The 21,190-nt window shown below is 41.4% G+C and overlaps 1 protein-coding gene across 1 annotated transcript in view; it reads right to left on the bottom strand.

Moving 5' to 3' along the window:
- Positions 1–1,562: 1,562 nt before the first annotated feature.
- Positions 1,563–21,190, bottom strand: part of LOC150083856 (clotting factor B-like) — a 39,698-nt gene continuing 20,070 nt past the window's right edge. Inside the window, exon 13 of the mRNA XM_090375449.1 lies at positions 1,563–1,834. Coding sequence (XP_090231575.1) covers positions 1,646–1,834 — 189 coding nt within the window. The 3' untranslated portion in view covers positions 1,563–1,645. The remainder of the gene's footprint in view (positions 1,835–21,190) is intronic.

The following is a 21,190-nucleotide window of genomic DNA, read 5'->3' on the forward strand; positions in this document are numbered from 1 at the left end:
AGAATCGATCAGATCACCTCGCAGGTGCCTAGTCTCCAGACGCTGCAATTTGCAGAACTTAAGCCTTTCTTGGTAAGAGACCCCCTTCGTTTCCCTCACCAATCTTATTGCCCTTCTCTATACTCGCTCAAGCTACACCACATCTTTCCTAAAATGATGCCTCCAGACCTGTACGCAGTACTCAAGGCGAAGCCTGACTATTGCCTTATGCAAAGGGATAGTCATCTCCTTTTCCCTACTAGAATAATTCCTGTATATCATTGACAACACCCCATGACCTATCTGGCAGCCTCTCTCTCTGCACTGCTCAGAAAATTTCCTATCTGGCTGCACAATTACTTCCAGACCTTTTTCATTTTCTACCTACCCTAAGTGTAGTACCACACAGTTGTACACAGTATAGTACAATCGTATGCAGGCTTCCACATAAGTGTTGGGCAGACTTAGATTGGATTCTCACCACGATAGGTGTCATTTTTAAAGGCGTTTTCACGTGTTTGTCGGATACGCTTTATTTTCTGAATTACAGAAAGTCTCATTTAACCAGCGAGTTGTTAATAATTTGAATATCAAGTTGTTCAAATTATTAACAATTGCTAATGGAGGCAAATTATTAATTCATTATTAATTAATAAACTTATCTCCAAGGTAGTTGATGCCGATGGTTTGGAGAAATTCAGAGCTCTGGCTTCCTTGCCCAGTATCACCAATATTAATACTAACACTAACTTGAATTTTTCATCCATTTAAGTAGACAAAACGGTTGTAGAACGCACATATTCATACCCCCTAGGCTTGCTGTCGTGGCGATTAATCTAAATAATCCAGTTCATCATGAAAATAAACAGAAAATTATTAATTATGATATTTGTAAAGTGATTAGAAGGTAAACACTTTACAACTTAACTTCATTCAAATCTAGAAAATTTGCGTGGTTATTTTTCAACAGTGGTGACCAACTACATTTGTTTCTTTTCAGATACAGTACCAATAAATATCCTCTGACCTTTCTAGTTTGAAACTTTTTTTGCAATATCATGACCAAGTTATCTCAATAACGCCCGTTGACCAATAAGTGAGTAATGTGATCAACCTCTTGATCAATTGTATATAATTTCTCTCTAATCGCTAAAATTTTATGATTGCATTCACATCAGTGGTTGATAACTGGTGCCGAAGGGGAACACTCAGGCATTCAGGTCTACAGGTGTTTTAAGCTAACCTTTAAATTAATTAATTTTGTTTCATTTAGCTTTATTATTTTACTGCAATTTCCAAATGAATTTTTTTTAAATTACTTAATTTGTGTTCACTATTTTTTAAAAGTAAAATAAACCTACACAAAGGTAGGTAGGCATCGTTTTAAACAAAATTTTTTATCTTAGAAAAATATTACTAGCTTGTACTCCAGACTTCAAGGATTCTAGTACATTCGACATTGGAACGAATTTACCATTCCTCTTTTGAAAGGTTTTTGACCTCTGGTTTAGATGCTTTTAAGTTAGTAATTATAGTTTTTATTACTAGTATACACTTTCTCCAAGATCCATTTAACCGCATCCTTAATTTAATAAAAATTTATTTAAAAATACAACATGAGTACTTATAAGTTGGTCAAAGATCACTGAAGTCAGTTTGCTAACCCTTAAGTTTTATTTTTATTACTATCGGGAATGTCGGTGTTATCACGTAACCATTCCAGATATCTTGATACTCTCGTGTATACCCCTGGATATCCAGGTTCAGCACATCTGTAACCAAATGATACTATTCCAGCAAGGAACCATTTCCGCCGACCTTTGTCAGTGAGAACAAGAGGCCCTCCGGAATCTCCCTATAAAAAAAGAAAGATTAATAAGCAATTATGTAGTGCAATTCTAAATTTGAGCAACCAAAATTATTAATTTATCATTGACAAAATTTCATTCTAACTGCTACAGTGACACAATCATCCACACAATGTTAGCTTTCAGTCACTAACCAGCATTTGTCCATTCTAATTATGTGTATTCCTCGCTTAACGAAAGCTCAATTAACCATATTTGAAAATTACCACCAGTATTCGAATTGCAAGGATCCCCACACCTTTTTTTTTTATTTTTCTGGGTGTATGAGAATCACCACTGGTATGTCTGAATGGGTGTGGATTGGAAAGTTTTAGAATTCTAATAAATACTTTTCGTATCACACAAAACCAGTTATAGTTCCTACTAAGAATGCAATATGGAAGTGAAAGCAGCCCACCGTCCTAAATGAAGAAAGCTATCCCTTTAAAAACTTGCGACACTCGTCCCTTCCGTAAACAAACGGGTCATCCATCATCTCTGGAGGCGTCGCTATAAGTAACGATTCTGTTGAAATGGAAAAACTCGCTTGGAAAGGGGGGAAAGAATTCCCTGAACGTACCGCACTACTGGTGGGAAAGGAAAGAATGCCTCTGGGGGGGGGGAATAAGAAAAAACAAAAAAGTGATACTTACTCCGACAATAAAGAAACTATCCTTGAAATGAAAGCAGCTTTCACCGAAAGAGAGCTCGAAAAACAAAACACGCAAGTGACACTCCAGGCATTGGAAAGTGGAAACTTCCACACACACACAGAAAGAGAGCGTCGTCCTGAAGACCATGCTTGAATCTCCCTATTAATCAATCATTCAACCAAGGAGAAAAAGGCTTACCAATGTTCCTTTAATTGGGACATCTAGGAGAAAGAAAATAACAAAAAAACAAAACAATAGAAAGAGAGTGATCAAAGCCGGATTTCTTTTGTATCCATCATAACTTAGCCTAATCATGAAACACTCTGACCCCGTACTTCATTTGAACAATTGTTCCTTCGACCATCAAACAGATTAATTGACCATGAACTCCCAGTAGCGTAATCCCATCCTGAGCCCGTTCCTCATATAAAACAAGGCCAAAGGAGGCTTTAAAGTTAATAAAACCATCACAAATTTGTTTCATTTAATTACGCATTAATGAACATTTTAATTAATGCTCATTAAAAAGTTTTAAATAAAGTCATGGTCTCTTCACTCTCCTGTTCTCAAAATACTCGGTCTGTCTAGTTTATTTTGATTGAAAATTCATCGCAATCTAAGTCTTATCATATCCCGCCATTTAAATAAATAAAATAAATTTTCTGTTTGTACTCCGGGACAATCACACGGTCAGAGGAGTTCGCATAATAGGGAGAATACAAGAAACAGCATCGTATTTAGCAGTCATAGGCCACGTGCTCTAGGAACCTATTGGTAACTCACTAGGAGGCTTCCGGATCAGTTCGTGTATATCTTGCTGCCTCTACTCTGCCAAATAGCGACTGGAGGGAGTCCGAGAAGTATGTATGCGGGTGGGGGGGGGGGCTTGTCGAAGCCACGTTATATCAAGGAGCTGGTTATATTCTTGATATGTGTACGCCACATCCAAACATTTCATTACTTCAACCCCACCTTTCTTACTACCGAATACATCATGAATTGTCAAACTAATATTACAAACGTATCTGCGAAAAGATCTACACTGGTGTTCAAAGAAAGTGCATCACTCCTTAAAATTGTAATTGTCGTCCGAATAACGTATATGGCAATATTTCTTACAGATTGCATCAGATAAGATTGACACGCGTAGGTGATGACGTAATATTGCATCAGCTGTTACTTTCAGCTATATAAGTACCCTCTGCAAGAGTTGCAATCCTTCCTTGCTTGTGTCAGGATGGCGAGTTACGTGCAGTTGACGCCACTAAGAAAGAGTTGCTTTACGCGAGGAAGGATGTTCTTCAGGTCATATTGCTTATAGAGTGTCTTGTAATCAGTCGACAGTGAGTAGATTTCTTTCCAAACTCAGGAATACTGGTTCTGCTGATAGAAAAAAAGGAACGGGACGCAAACGAGTCTCTAGGCCAAAACAGGACCACGTTAAAAAATAAAAGGTTCCGTAAATGCCAATGGATACCTGGTTATAGCGGAAGACAAATTGCTGCCAACCATTAGAGACCATTTCAACCTACAAAGTAACTGCATCTTTCAGGACAACTCTGCTCCTTGTCATCGGGCTAAAAGTGTAAGTAGGCACTTCTATAGTTACTTTAGCTTCATTTCTGCCTTAGGGGTTAGACAGTAATGTGTTTACGTTTTGTTACAGGTGAAAAAATGGTTGGAAGAACGGTCTATTACAGCTGTTAGCTGGCCAGGAAACAGTCCAGACCTGAATCCTATAGAGAACTGTTGGCATCGTGTGGAATGTGCAGTTGCCAAAAAGAAACCAAAGACCCTTCGTGAACTTCATAATTGGTGTTTGGATCCACGAATTATCAGTTGATTATCTTCAGAAATTGATCTTGTCAATGCCTCGACGGTGTGCTGCTGTCATCAGGGCCAGAGGCAGTTCAACTAAATATTAGTTTGCTCCTGGTGAACTTTTCATTTTGTTTTCCATTTAAAATGATAAACTGAAGCACACTGAGGGCTTCTGATAACATTTCAGCCATAATTGTCGTGTTTACCAAAATTGTTGTATAAAGTTTGCAAATGCTCATTTTGGAATATTTTGAGAGCACCTGTCAAATATTACTTAGCTTTGCCTTAACTATTAATAAATATCTTTTGTTTATAATTCTATTTGTGATGCTAGTCATGAATGTAACATACCATCGCGAAAAAGGGTTAGAAATGTGAAATTCCTAGGTGATGCTCTTTCTTTGAACACCAGTGTAAACCTCTCAACCACTTTAGATAACTGTAGATAACTAATGATACCACAAAGTAATCTCAGTTGGAGTCCCGCAAGGGGCCGTGCTATCTAGCCTCCTATTCACCGCCCTTATTGCTCCACTGGTAATCCAAAAGTTAAATATCCTGGTATATGCTAACGATCTTAAGGTACTCACGCCAATAAAAGCAAGCCAAAACCCTCACCAAGTCTCAGAAGAGCTAACCTCCACTCTCTCCTCAATATGTATCTACCTCAAACAATTTGGTCTGCGTATCAATCCCGAGAAGTCAGAAATCATGGTCTTCTCGTTAAAGAAACAGCCAACAAAAATCTATCCAACTCTCAATGGAGCCTCCACCCCCCCCCCCCTTGTCCAACATCACATTGACATAGGAATAAGTTTCGATCCGAAGCTTCTTTTCGGCAAGCAAGTAGACATACTCCTCAAAACAAGCCGCCAGACTGAGATGGATATGTAAGCAACATTATCACCATGTAACAGACAAATCCACCATGATGAGATACTTCTCAACAATAGTGTATCCGCCACTTCTCTATGCTGCAAAAATTTGGGCATCTGCATCTCCTTCTACCATCAAACCAGTTTTTTCATCGGAGTACTGGCTTCTCAAGTGGGCGTGCCACAAACGTAGCCTGCCTCCACAGCTCCGGACCACCGATATGGCCAATGCGCTTAACATCCCAAGGCTCAAGTTGCTCATTAATAAAAGAAGGCTCGTCACAACAGTCGAACTCATGACCGGTCTCATCTCCTCCCCCTCCTCCTGGGAAAACTGTCATGGAGGATCCCACCGGAATGTCTACGAGTACTTCCCCAGTTATGTCCTCTGCAAAGGCGCCTTTATCTGTTGGACCGGTTTCTTCCTCAGCAGATGCTATCTCGAGTCCAGGACCTAGATTTTGACTTCAATAAGTTTTGTCGTGATAGACAATATAGGAAAGGAATACTCAGTAGGGTAGCCAAGGCTACTACTATTATAATTTGATTCTTGAGCAATGTATATTCTTAACCCAAAGAACTATGTACATATTTATGCACTTCAATGTATATCCTTACTGTATGTACTGTGAAGCAAATGATTGTACACTCACTTAATGTTCTATATATGTAGTATACTAAATGCATTTCTCCATTTTCCTGTACTTTTTTTTTGCACTTAATTATCATTTCTATTATTTATTTATGTATTTTGGTTCCTGAGGCAATAATGTCTCTGTAGTACAATGTTAACCCCTGGCCACTGTGCCGTGACGGGCTGTTGCAACTAATATTATGTAAATTCTAAGCGTTGCAATAAAGATTCTTCTTCTTCTTCACTTCCTCGTTCAATATACAAATGTACTGGTCTCAGTTCTAATCTTAATTTTGTCCATTTCCACTTGCAGTCTGCCAAACCCCGCGTACTATTTCTGATAGAATCTCAGTTGTCCAAATTATTCGCTGCATGATTCCATTTGCTTCAAGGGTTTTACTTGTGCATATGCCCGCTCTGATATTCCCTGTCAGAGACTTAGTAATTTGGAATCTACTTTTTTCGATCTTCTCCGGCTTAAAATCTATCTACCACATGACATCCTTTTAATGGACTTCCATTAAAAGGATGTCAGAAGGATTTTGACGAATCATGACGCTGAGATAATTTTTGATAATTTGATAATTTATTTATCCTATTTTGTGTTACAATTGTTGGGCGATAACAGCAAGAAGGGAGGGAGAACACATAAGCCAGAGGCTTTTTAGGGGGTGTTCCCTTTGAAAAAGATAACAAAAAAACCAGACCTGAAATCACACAAGTGTTATTTAACAGATACATTATAAATAAATCGGACATGTTTCTACATTCCATTACAGAGACTTCGTAAACCAACCACACATGTCACGTGGTTAACAACAGTACATACTTATAATTACATTGTGAGTACTTTTACAATAACAAGTATGAAAGAAAAATGATGAAATAATTGCGAAGAGTGTTAAGCTTTTTGACAGCTATTCCTTCAACTTGTTTACATAATTTCCAAAGTGGTATGCATTGTGGAAAGTTCAGGAGTTGAGTGGAAGGTGATTTAGATCAGACATCCCTGGTGAGAGTTTGCAAATGGCCGTCATTCAGTGTAGCCACGTGTTCTGGAGCTCCTGAATGTTGAGTTATTTTAATGTGTTTAAAGTGTTTTCTTCCACTGGAAAAATGTACCAGCTAAAAGAACTTCGCAATTGGATTAAGTGAGTGAAAAATTTTTGTTATTACGAGGGTTATCTGGACTGTACTCTCTCGTCATAGACCTAATCCCTTTAGGCTTAGCATTCTGCTAACGCTTTGCTGTAGTCAAACACGTATTGTTGACAGTTAGGCCTAGTGGATATTGCTGAGAATACGATACGTACATAGTTTTGATTTGGAGCAAATTCGTGCGCGTATAGTGTGTGGCAGCCTACGAATGAGCTCCGATTAAAATTAATAATTTGTGCGGTTATACTGTTTTGATTTTCGAGAAAGATGTTCTAAAGATGATCTGTCCGGTAATAATGCCAAATCGCCTGCATCTTCCTCAGGTAATGTTTTATTTATTTCTTGGCTGATTTTATCAATACAGTACTTCCAATTCCCGACTATAGAACAAAAGCAGTTGGCTACGCCGTCGGTTCCTCTCTCTAGGGCCACGCTCACCGCTGGCTACTTCTTCCCCCCACTTGTGTTCTGGGGATAACTCGGGGATTTTCGAGGCGTTGATGTGCGGCTTCAGATCATCACACGGGCCTGACGCTTTCGTTCGGCGGCTTTTTCAGTCCTCTTGAGGCGTAAAAAATTTCAACCCCGTTAAACCTCCGGTAGACCTTTCAGAAGAAATCAAATTACTCAGGAGCAACCCCTTACAATTGCTTTATTATAGCTTTATTGGTCTTTGACCCAAACCATACAACCCTTAGACATGAGTTCAAGAGAAACATCCTCATCGTCGGCTGACGAGAATGCTGTAGCAGACGATTCAGACCAAGTTGGCCTCCAGCCTCCCAAAGTGAACAAGTCCAAGAAAAAGAAACAGAAAAGTAAGAGGAGAGCAAAAACCAGAACACCCCGGTCTCCTCAAACCATACTAGAATTTCTCAACAAAGTGCCTCTTGATGAATCTGACCCTGTGATCTCATCTAAGTTTCAATTTAACACTTCAACGCCAGTAGTAGTTCGCCTAGCCCCTGTCCCTCCTACTCTGCAACCTTCACAGGCAAGCTCTCCCTACACTGGGAAATTACAGACCACTCTCTCTCCAACAGCTATAAGTGCTCCTGCCTCCCAGGCAGCTCTAGGGCCCTCCCCTAATCTAGCAGAGAGTCCTGGAACATTATCTGCAGCCAAACTATCAACCAATATTCCTACCCCATCAGGGACTCCTAAGACCTCCTCTGCCAAACAACCAGAGAGACCACGCAGAGCATTGGATCAGACTGAGGCAGAAGGCCTCCCCCAATCTAGAAAACTAACCGTCACAGTAACTACACCTTCTGCATACCCTACAACTCACAAACCTATAGATGAAGTCTCTCCAACCCATCAAATAATATCTGCTTTACATAGGAATCTTGTGACCTTTCTTAATCAAGATAATAGTCGATTCAACAGACAAGCGGCAAGTTATGTTCAAGAACTCTGGGCCACCCTTGAATCTATTACCACTGCCCTCGTTATCGACAGCGAGAAACTAAAAACCACTAACGAGGAACTTAAGACAAGAACCTCCATCCTTGAGAAGGTGCTGGACACTCTACCGAATCTTCCTACACCACGGCTACAAGCATATAAAGAATGCGGGGCAAAACAAACGCCACAGCGCGTCCCGACATACTCGGAAGCGCTGAGGATCCCAATAGCAACGGAAACCCAACCAACCGCAGAGACGCACCAGAAGAGGAAAACACTGTTGCCAACACCAAACCTGGTGATACTCCGACCAAAGGAGACTGGCAAGATCCCTTCTAGTGAGGAATTAAAAACAAAAGTAATTAGTAATATGAGGGAGGACCTTAAAAATACAAGAATAAAAGGAATACGGAAAATGAGAGACGTAGGACTAGTAATTGAAACCGAAACTAGACAAGAAATACAAAGTATCATAGAAAACCCCAAAATAGACGCTCTCGGATTAACGGCCCAGCCGCCCAAAAGGAAGGGACCGTCAATAATAATCTATGACGTCAATCCAGAAGTCACAGCAGCCCAGCTGGCCGAAGAGCTCTACCTCAGGAATCTGCAAAAGGAAATACCAGACAAAGAAACACACGAAGTAATAACCACAAAGTTTCATATAAAGGCGAGAGGAGGAATAAACAACAACTGGAGTGTGGAGCTTATACCGGAAGCATGGCAAGTCTTAAAGGACAGAACAAGGGTATATATTGAGTGGGGCAGCTACCGATTCCGGGAGCGAGTGGTGGTTCCGAAATGCTTTAGATGCTGCAAGTTCGGACACACTACGCATGTCTGCACCCAGACAGTTCCAACTTGTGGACACTGCACAGAGAAGGGACACGCCTTTAAAGACTGTCCACACAAAGACAAGGAAGCCACCTGCGCAAACTGTAAGGCAATGAAAATAGAACACGCGCATTCAATCAAGGACCCGAAGTGCCCAGTCTACCTTAAAGCCAAAAGCATATACCAAAATAGAATCGATTATGGGGACAAGAAATAAAAAGTATAATATAGCAATGATTAAGATAATCCAGACTAACGCGCAACGAGCCAAAACAGTGGCAGACCAAATCCGGGTCAGGGCCGATGAGGAAGACACCGACATAATCATATTGCAGGAGCCATACGTTCACGCAAAGCGGGTGGTGGGGTATCCACTGCAATATAAGGCCGTCCACACGTAGGAGGACACCCCATGGGCAGCGGTCCTAGTCAGGAACACCAAAATCACTGCAACAAAAGTAACTCAACTGTGCACGACCTGGGCTGCCTGTGCCCAGCTCATTACAGCAGTAGGCTCCCTATATGTAGTGGCCCTTTACAGCAGGCCAGGACAGGAAATTGAGACCACAATCAACTACCTGCGCCGTCTCCAAAACACTCTGCCGAATGAAAAAATAATTATAGGAGCGGATGTAAACTGTCGCTCTCCACTATGGCACAGCGTTACTGCCGACAGAAGAGGAACAACAAATGGGCAGCAACTCGAAAACTATCTGATAGGATCACAATTTGTTGTACTGAACCAACCGCACCATCTGCCAACATTCTGCAACACCCTCTGGGAGGCCACCATCGATATCACTCTAGCAACTAGGAACCTGGCGAACCACGTGACCGACTGGAGGGTGGAAGACGCTTGGACCACCTCGGACCATCGAGTCATCACCTGCAAAGTAACAAGAACGCTGCCAAGAACAACAGCAAATATACAAACACCCCACAGATACGCAGTTGCCAAGGCAGATTGGCCCCAATACAAAGAGCTACTAACTACAGCGGTTAACAACAAACCTCCGTCCCTAGATCCACAGAATAATCCGAACGAACTGCAGAAGGCAATTACTAAATTGATGATAGATATCAGCAACCAAACTATCAGGAAGAAACAACCCCGACTGGGCGCAGTCCCCTGGTGGACCCGGGACATTGCCATGCTCCGGCGACAAATGAACAAGAGTAGGAAGGACTTCCAGAGGGCCCGAAGAACATGGCCAGCAAATGAGGTTGAAGCCCTGAGGCAAATATATAGACAAATAAGAAACCGGTACACTGACGCCATAAAGACAAGTAAAAGACGCTCTTGGGAGTCCTTGGTCTCCACAGCAGGGAACAATGACCCCTGGGGCATTGTCTACAAAGTAACAACCAATAGACTGCCTAGGGGGGAGGTGATTTCTACCACTAGGACTCGGCAGGGAGATCTCACCACAACCTGGGAGCAGTCGATGAATAACATACTCGACAGAATATATCAAAAACCAGATATGTTAACTATGCCAGGTCAGAAACAGACATGCGACAGAAACGATAACTACAGAAACCAGGCGATTGAGCCTCCCTTCACCCTGGATGAACTCAGCGTGGCCGCTAGTAGGGTCAGAAATAGAAAATGCCCGGGCCTCGATCTTATTGAGCCTGAAATACTGAAGAAAACCGTGGAATACAATCCGCACCTACTCCTAACACTATACAATAGATGCTTGGAAACAGGACATTTCCCAACTGCATGGAAAACAGCAAATTTAAAACTAATACTGAAAAATCCTACCAAAAATCCAGAATTTCCGGATTCATATCGACCCATCGCACTGCTCCCAGTGGCAAGCAAATTGTTGTTGTTGTTGTTGTTGTTATGGGCGTTTAATGGCGCATAAGCTACTATGGCTATAATGCGCCTATTCAATTTTTATATAGGGAAATCAAAAAAAAATTTTTTCATAAAATCAGAAAAGATTAAAAAGTCCAATCTGCTTCAGAAAGTTGAAAAATTCGAAAATATTTGCCTTGTCACCAATGAGATTCTCTAAAGTTATTGGTTTATTAAGATTTACCAGTGATAGCAGGGTTGATGCTCTGTCTTGTCTATAGTAGGGGCAGTCAATGAGTATGTGTTTAACAGTCAGATTTATATAGCAATGTGGACACTGTGGTGGATCGTCTCCTCTAAGTAAATAAAGATGGGTTAGATAGGTATGACCTATTCTTGCCCTTGATAGGACTACTTCTTCTCGTCTTGATGTACGGATACTGGAGCACCAATTTTTTGGATCGTGTTTAAATTGAAAGAATTTATTATTTGTTTGAGAGTGCCAGATTGTTGTCCATTCTGACAAGCATGCAGCTTGAATAGCTACTGCAAAGTCTGATGGCGGAACAGGGATATTAGTTAAGTCAAAGCTAGTTGGATTTTTTGCGGCTTTGTCAGCCAGTTCATTGCCCAAAATACCAGAATGTGCTGGAATCCAACAGAAGATGACCTGTTGATGGCGTTCTTCAATTTTTAGTAATATGTTTCGTATTTCTTCTATAACAGGGTGAACTTTATCTGAGAAATTACATAAAGCCATGATTGAACTAAGCGAATCGGTGTAAATAACTGATTTTAAAGATCGATCAGCACAGAGATTTTGTAAGGCCAGTTTAATTGCATATATTTCAGCTGAAAAGATACTGAATTCAGGTGGAAGGGATACTGAAATAACTGTATTCGGGAACACTGCAGCTGCTCCAACGTTTGAATTTGATTTAGAGCCATCTGTATAAATTGGGGAAAAATCACTATATCTTTGAGTGTGAACTGCATGAAGTTGTATGATATTAGATGCTTGTAAAATGTCTTTTCCCCATTGGCAGAGATAAGTGTCACAAGTCACCAGAGGAAGAGAAGCCCATGGTGGTTGGCAGCAGGTCGCTACCTGTTGTACGGAATGAACGGAAAGATTCCAAATTTCCATCAGTTCAAGGAGACGAAGACCAGCTGGCTTTACTATGCTAGGTTTATTTCTGAAGAGGTTTTCTAGTGGTGGATTGAACAAGTATGACTGAATCGGATGCAAGGCACAGCTTTGTATCTTAACGGCATACTTTAGTAACAGTGTTTTTCTACGTAACGATAATGGGGGCTCATGAGCATCAATATAGAGGCTATGTTTGGGCGACGTTCTAAAAGCACCAAGTGCAATCCTCAAAGCACTGTGTTGAATGGGATCAAGCCAGCGTAATGCGCTCATTCTGGCAGAATCATAGATGGGAGCTCCATAATCAAGGCGGGATCTGATTAATGACCTGTATAGCCGAAGCAGAGAAGTACGATCTGCACCCCATGTTTGGGCGGATAAAGCTTTGAGAATGTTTAACTTTTTTAGACAGGAAGTACGTACGTTTTTAATATGGTCTATAAAATTTAACTTGTTGTCAAGGGTTAATCCTAGAAATCTGATATTATTAGTGACCGGGATGGAGACATTAGAAATTTGAAGTTCGGGATCTGGATGAAGTTTGCGCTGCCTACAAAAATGAATTGCAACTGTTTTCTGCTGCGAGAGCCGATAGCCATTGATGCTAGCCCACTGTTGTATTTTATTTAGTGATATCTGAAGCTGCCGTTCAACAGACCTCATATTTTGGGAATGGCAAGAGATGGAGAGGTCATCTGCATAAAGGTAAGTCTCGATTGAATTTGGAAGCTGTCTTGTAATAGTATCTATTCTAAGAGCAAACAGAGTGGCACTCAGTACTGATCCTTGTGGAACACCTTCTTCCTGCATGAACGTTGTAGAGAGAGCATGTTGGTACTGAACTTGAAACGATCTAGTACATAGGAAGTTTTGAATAAATATAGGAAGGTTGCCCCTCAGACCAAGGGCGTATAGATCACCAAGTATGCCATGCCGCCAGGTGGTGTCAAAAGCCTTCTCTATGTCTATTGAAACCATTACCAGATGTTCACGGTTAACGAAGGCATTTCGAATGGCGAATTCAGCCTTGACCATAAGATCTAAGCACGACCTATTTTTACGAAAGCCATATTGACTATGGCTCATTAGATGTTCTGACTCAATGATCCAGACGAGTCTTCTGTGGACAATCTTTTCTAGGATTTTGCTGAGGCAGCTTGAGAGAGATATCGGTCTATAGCTATGGGGGTTGGTTGGATCTTTCCCAGGCTTTAGAAGTGCCAAAACAGTAGAGTGATGCCAGGAAGCTGGAAAAACATTTTCTGAAAATATACGATTGTAAAAAACCAGCAGCAAGCGCAAAGCTTTGTCATCAAGATGTTGTAGCATCACATAATAAATCCCATCTGGCCCTGCAGCACCATTGTGAGCTGTTCTAATAGCATACAAAAGTTCAGAGTATTGCAGAGGTTTGTTATATGAAAGAAGGCGTGCAGTGTGAAAGTTTATAGAATGCTTTTCTTTGGTGTTTTTAATTCGTTTGAATGATGTAGAAAAGGCTGATGCTGCTGAGATTTCAGCAAACGTACTGCCCAAAGCATTGGCAATATCTAAGGGACTGGATAGATCTTGTCCTTTCCAGGAGAGAATTGGAGAAGGTATAGTAGGAAACTTACCAGATAACTGTCTAATTTTTTTCCATATAGTTTTCTGATCAGTGTTTCTGTTAAAGGTCGATGCAAAACGGGTCCAGGATTCTTTCTTGGCTTGCCTTTGTACAAATCGTGCTTTTGCTCTTAGTTTCTTATAGTTAATGAGATTGGTTGTGGTTGGACATCGCCGAAATAAATTCCAGGCTTTAATTTTTGCTTTCTTTGCTTTTGTACATTCCTCATTCCACCAGTAATTGTAATGCTTGCGACCAGGGGGATTTGATAATGGTATTGTCTCCTTGGCCACTTTAAGAATATGTGACGTGATGTAGTCTGTCACATTATCAATATTCTGGAGCTGGATTTTTTCCTCATCAAGAGAGATTGATATCTGAAATTTTGCCCAGTCTGCCCGAACAAATTTCCATTTCCTGCGGGGTTTGTTTGAAGGAGTCTTTGATATTAAAAAATTGCATATGATTGGAAAGTGATCACTGCCCATAGGATCATTTGAAACATGCCACTCTATGCTTGGGACCAGGACTGGAGAACAAATTGAGAGATCTATTGCTGAGGTGTGTCCAGTTGGGAGTTGTATGTGAGTGTGTGCACCAGTATTGAGTATGGTAAGATTTTGTGACTCTAGAAAGCTTTCAATTAGTCGACCCTGTCTATCTAGTTTAGGATCGCCCCATAAGGGGTGGTGCCCGTTAAAATCTCCTAATATACAGAGGGGTGGAGTTATCTGTATGAAGAGATCTTCAAGGTCTTTTAAGGAGTAAGTATGGTTTGGTGGTAAGTAAATTGAGACAATTGTCATTGAAATACAGTGAGTTATATGAACAGCGACAGCTTCTATTTCAGTTTGAAGTGGAATATGTTTAGTTGGGATATTTGAATTTATTAGGATTGCTACACCACCATGGGCAGCATTTGTTCTATTACGATCTCTTCGATAAAGGCAATAATTCTTTATCGAAGGAGAAATTTGTAAGGTTAGGTAAGTTTCCTGAAGACAAAGAGCAATTGGAGAATACCGGTTAATTAAAGCATGGATGTCATCTGTGTTGCAACGAAAGCCTCTGCAGTTCCATTGTAAAACACAGGCCATTATTTATGTTTAGTTGATGGAGCTGTATCTGACTGCTTTTTGGAGGTGACTGGCTTATTTCGTTCCAATTTTGATTTGTCTTTTTTGAAAACTGGTCGACCAGTATCCATTTCTTCTTCAGCGTAGATTTCTAAAATTGGTTCTTCATGTATAGTTGTCCCATCTGTATCCATGATTATGTCCTGGGTATTTTTCTTTGATTTTGGGTTTGTAATATCGGATGTATTAGCACATATCTGAGGAGGAGATGCAGCTGGTATTGTCAGTGGAGTGTTATTTGCCTGGTCTGAGAGTTTGGGTTGTTGTTTACGCACACTTGGTTGTTGCTCAGAGAGGACAGTTCTAGCCCAATCAGAAATTGACTTGGTAATGGGAACTGTGACATCTGTTTGAGTGGAGACTGTTTGGAATTTTTTTACTACATTAGCATAGGTACTATTTTTGTTTATAATAGGTGAAACTAGTTTTCTTGCTTCTTGGTAGCTGACTTTGTTTTCGATCTTGTATCGTACTATTTTTTTTTCAGTTTTCCATTTTTCACAAATTTTGGAATATGCCGGGTGGTCACCTTTGCAGTTCGCGCACGTCATTTTTGCAGCAGAACACTCACTCTGGTTGTGATCTAAGGACCCGCAATTTGGGCAGACAGAAACTCCCCTGCATACAGTTTGCGAATGGCCAAATTTTTGGCACTTAAAGCACCGGACTGGGTTCGGGATGTAAGGTCTTACCTGACACCTAAGGTAACCAGCTTTTATAGTGGTAGGCAGGTTCGGTGTTTTAAATGTGAGTATCACTGTCCGAGTAGGGACAGCCTCTCCATCTTTTCTGATGACGATTCTTTTTGCGTGTGTCACATTTTGATCTTGTAGTTCCTGGACAAGTTCATCCTCCGATACGTTTAAAAGATCCCACTCTGATATTACCCCTTTAGAGGAGTTTAAGGTGGCATGTGGGGTAACCTTCGTGGGAATTCCACCAAAGGCAGATACTTTTAACAGTCTCTCAGCGTGTTTACGTTCGGTCATTTCAATTAATAAGTCTCCGGATCTCAGTCGCCTAACCATTTTTGGAGGGCCAGCCACATTTTCAAGACATTTTTGTATCAAAAATGGGGAAAGCTTACTCAATGGTTGGTCTGTGGAGGAGTGTAGAATTAAAAAGAGAGGTACGGTATTATCCGTTCCTTCTTTTTTTTGTCGTTTAGCATGGGATGTTGTGTCATCATGATCTCGATCATGTCTATCTAGGTCTGGATCAAAAGATCCATAAGTGGACTGTTTAATTTTGTCCATGTTTGCTCCTTTTTGCCCTGGGAGGGTGGCTTTCTTCTCCCAGATTTCCAGCCCCGCCACGTGGAGGCAGGAGCGGTGCCACCAGTGACCAAGCGATAAAGGAAGGTTAGTAGTTAGTGCGTTAATAAGTAATCCTATGTACAAGAAGAAAGGTGTCTTTCCTTTCTGTTAGGTACGCTAAATTCTTTACTTTAGAACAGCAAAATTAAATAACTGTGAGAAACGAAGGATACTACTATAATTATCAGCCGCTCTTTGAGAAAATCGCTTTAATATCACTTAGAAATCGCTATAGTCACTCGCTTGGCACTCGGGGCCTCAAGCAAATTGTTTGAAAGATTACTCCATGTGAGAGTTATAAAACACTATGAAGCGGCAGGCCTACATGCCAGAAATCAGTATGGCTTCAGACCAGGATCCTCAACCGTGGACGCACTGGGAAACTTGCTAAGGATTTTCCAGGATTGTAGACGAAAGTATCTGCTGTTCATCTCTGTTGACTTTGCTGGGGCGTTTGATTCACTTTGGTGGCCAAGCGTCCTGGCAAGGTTGAGAGAGGCTGAGGTGCCTCTTAACCTCTACAAAGTAATCGAAAGCTATTTAACACAAAGAAGAGTGGAAATCAATGTACACTATCAAAAAATAACAAGAGAGGTGCACAGAGGATGTCCGCAGGGATCGGTGCTTGGGCCGCTTCTGTGGACAATGGTCCTCGATGAATTCCTGACTACGGACCTGGGTTCTGTGGCAGTACACGCCTTCGCGGACGACTTGACATTGACGGTAGAGGCGGACTCCAGGCCCAATTGGAGACGCTGGCAAATCAGGCACTGCAGTGGCTGCAGCAATGGGCATCAAAGAACCAGCTGAAAATATCGTCAGACAAGACCTCATCGATCCTGCTAAAGGGGACTCTGCAACTACGACGACCCCCGCAAATTAAAATCAACAATGTAACAATCAAATTTGTGAGCCAACTGAAGTATCTGGGCGTTATCCTAGATAACAACATGACGTTCCAGCCGCATCTGAAATACATCAGAAGAAAAATCAGAGGATACTCTGGACTGGTAACCAGAATCACAAGGAAAGATTGGGGACTCAAGAAAAAAGCACTGATGCTTTACTATAAAACAACCTTCCTGCCCGCAATCACCTATGCAGCAGCGGTTTGGTATCCAAAAACGACACTGGTAGTCAACAAAAGAACACTAGAAATGACCCAAAGGACCATACTGCTATCAACAACGCGCGCCTGCAGCATGGTAAGTACCCCAGCATTGCAGGTACTTGCTGGAGCGCTCCCTCTGGACCTGGAGGCAGTTCAGGCCGGGCTACTGTTTTTGCTGGCCAGGGGAGTGGCCGCTACCCACCAAGGATACACGACTGACCCGGCGGGCAACCTAAAACACGAAAAAAAATAGGCTACAGACCCACCTCCTAGATCTTTGGCAGAGAAGATGGACAGAGACTACAAAAGGCGAAGTAACAAAAAGATTTCTACCAGACCTCCAGAAAATATACCCAAAGCAGCCACCGTGGTACTTCCCAGGGTGCCATATGACAACACTATTAACCGGACACGGACCCTACAAGGAGAAGCTGTTTGGCTTCCGACTCGTTGAGGACCCCAACTGCATATGTGGAGAAAGTGAAAGCTGGAGCCACATAGTCTATGATTGTCAACACTATGAAGACCTCAGAGGGCTACTAATAACAAGGTTAAGATACTTCCCAAAAGGACTGGAGCACCACTTCCTGGACACTGAGGATGAATATAGGGCACTCTCCCAGTATGCGCAAGACTTATTCACCAGGAGAAAAACACTAATAGCTATCTACAGCAACGTACACAGAGATTGACAAAAATCGGCGCCAAATGTGACAAAAAAACTGAAACCTTGCAGAGGACCAGTACTTGGAAAAGAAGAGTGCTGATCACACGGAAGAGAAAAGCAAGGACGGGGGAATGCAGCACAGACAGTAGAGAACAGACTAAACGCAGCACAGTTGCAAACAGCTTGATGGCGATCTGAAGAGGACACCCTCGCCCTCTTCACCTATTATTCCCACTTCCTTGGGGGGAGGGGACATTTTTTGTTCCTTCTCCTCCACCCCCAAACTTCTACTCTGGTGGGGCATGGGCATGCCCCACTGAAAACTGGGGCTATCTACTCTATTGGCCCCATATTTCTGTCTTTTCCCCCCAATCTTCGGTCTCCCTCCCCTCTCTACCTTCATCATAGCGAAAGCCCCACACGTCAAAAACTAAATATGATAAAATTACCTTACGCCCAAAACTCGGCCTAGCAAACCAAAGCGACATTACCCCAGCGCAGATTTTTTATTTACTTATATATTTATTTTTATTTTTTTTTATTTATTATTTTTATTTTATTTTATTTTATTTATTTTTTTTTTAAGGTCCTAGCCGCCGAAATCCCAGGAAATTAAGCGGCAGGACCTGCCAGAGTGAATCTACAGCTACTGGGTTCCTGGTCTGCCTCCACGGGGCGTAAGTGGGACAACGTTGGGCCTCAATAGGGGTCCAACGGCTAAATGACCAGATGAACAACGGTACAGAACACAACACATGAACAATTCCCACACACTTTTAAATCTCTGGCATTTCCCAGTGAACTGGTTCACCACAATGAAAGCAACGCGGAGATGGGGGAAACCCCTGGTGCCGTAAGACAACAACACACACTTACACTTACACTTACACATCCCTGGTGATGTGTTCAGTCAGGAGCTTCTTGAACTTGTTTAGTGAAATGGCATTTTTGATATTTTCAGGAAGATTATTCCATGTTTTTGAGCCTCTGTATTTTATATTTTTCTGACCTATGGCTTTTCTAAAAAGCGGGACCTTCAGGTTCGCTTCATTTCTTAAATTATATCTTATTCCTTCTTCTTCTATTGTTATAAAAAAGGATCTGAAGAGAGGAGGAAAGTTTGGTGTTTTCAAAGCATTGTAGACAAAGACCGCATCAGCTTTTTGTATCTGTTGGTAGATGCTTAAGAGTCTCGCTTCCTTATATCTCGAAGGCACCCATGCATTCCAGGGAAGGCCCAAAATTGAACGAACACATCGATTGACAATTGAATTGATTCTCGTAAGGTTATATTGACTGGTCGTACCACATAAGATGATTCCATATGTGAAGTGAGGCTGTATTAAGGAAAGGAATACTAGTCTGAGAAGGGAAGGAGGTACCCAGGCAGAGGCTCGGGCGAGTATTCCTGCTAGTGACGAAGTCTTCTTTCGTAAGGTGATCATTTGTTTATCCCAACTCAGCTTGTCATCTAGCCAGATTCCTAGAAACTTGGTATCATTCACTCTTTCGCGTTGTTTTCCTTTGTATGTTATTTCGAAATCAATATTTAATGGTTTATTTTTCGTCCTAAACACCATACATTTGGATTTTTCTGGGTTTAGTATAAGCTGATTCTTTTGTAGCCAACTATTCATTTCAGAGAGCAGGGCAGAGATCTTGCATTGAAGCTGGTTAGGGTATTTATCAGTGATTAGAATGGAAATGTCATCGGCATACGCTACTAGGTGGGAAGATGGAAGATGAGAGAGAAATTCATTAATGTAAAGAACAAATAGGATAGGTCCAAGAAGTGAGCCTTGAGGTACTTCCCTGGAGAAATAAGAAATGTCTGAAAAAGACTGGTTTGTTTTAACGACAAATGGCCTATCAGTAAGGTAGTCTTCAAGGAGAAGGTTAATTTTTCCTCTCAAGCCAAGATTGTTGAGCTTGTTCAGTAGGATATTATGATTTATGCAGTCAAAAGGTTTTGATACGTCTAGAAACAGTGCTATTGCATAGTGACCCTTTTCAAGACAGTCCGTGATCCTGGAGCAGAAGTCAACAATTGCCAGGTCAGTGGATCTTTTTGAACGATAAGCGTACTGTTGTTGTTGGATAAGCTGATTGACTTCCAGGAAACCCATGAGTCTGCCGTGAAGAATTTTTTCGAATAATTTTGCAAAAATTTGGAGTAGAGCTATTGGACGAAAATTGTTGATAGAATTGCAGTGTTTACCCTTAGGAACAGGAACAATGACTGCTTTTTTGAATTGAGACGGGAATTTACCAGATTGAAAGGAAAGATTGTAAATATACTTCAGTGGTGTTAGAATTGAGTTAAGGACCTTTTTCAGCAGAGCAGAAGATATTTCATCAACGCCACGGGCTCCCTTTACTTTTAATTGATGTCCTGCTTCTAAAATCTCTTGATCTGAGAGCGGAGACAGAAAAAAAGAGCTCCTCATTGAGTGCTTGACAGATTCTTCATTGCATTATCTCTAGAGCCAACTTCGTCTTTATAAAGATTATTCACACTTAAGATAAAGTGATTACAGAAGGCTGCGGCTTTTTCCTGGTCATCTGAAATGAGTAGCTCGTTCTCAACTACATCTCCAACGTAGCTCTGTGATTTCTTTTTACTTCCAGGTAGTAGCTTGTCCAAGACTGTCCACTTTTCCTTGCTTGTAATGACGCCTTTAAGTTGGGAACTATAATATTTCCTTTTCTTCGACCGAATACTGTCGGTGACTGTTTCTGTACGTTGCGTATTTGTTTTTATCCGCCTCCTTTCGTGTTTCTCTAGCAATTCTTGCAAGTTTGTCCCTTTTCTTTAGCATGTTACAAATTTTGTTTGAGATAAATGGGATAATTTCCGTCTTGGCCTAGTGGTCTTTTTATTCCCTGGGATCCTGATGTATGACGCGCATTTTTCGTAACTATTTAGGATTTGCTCAAAGAAGAAGTTCGTCGCAATTTCAGGATCATCTGTAGCAATCGCCCCATCCCACGAAGCCTGCTGGAAGTCATAACAGAGCCGATTGAGAGAGCATGGAGTGACAGATCTGTAAGTGTGCATGATCTCTTCCACAATTTCTTCATTTTCAATTACCATTAAGATGGGAATGATCAGAAATGGTTGCATCCAGTACTGCATAGGTTAGTGAGCATTTCCCAATTGTGAAGTCAAGAAGGGAATTGTGGGACTTT

Source organism: Mastigoproctus giganteus, chromosome 6 (genome assembly GCF_048544385.1).
Source record: "Mastigoproctus giganteus isolate SK-2022 chromosome 6, ASM4854438v1, whole genome shotgun sequence".
NCBI classification, from domain to species: Eukaryota; Metazoa; Arthropoda; class Arachnida; order Uropygi; family Thelyphonidae; genus Mastigoproctus; species Mastigoproctus giganteus.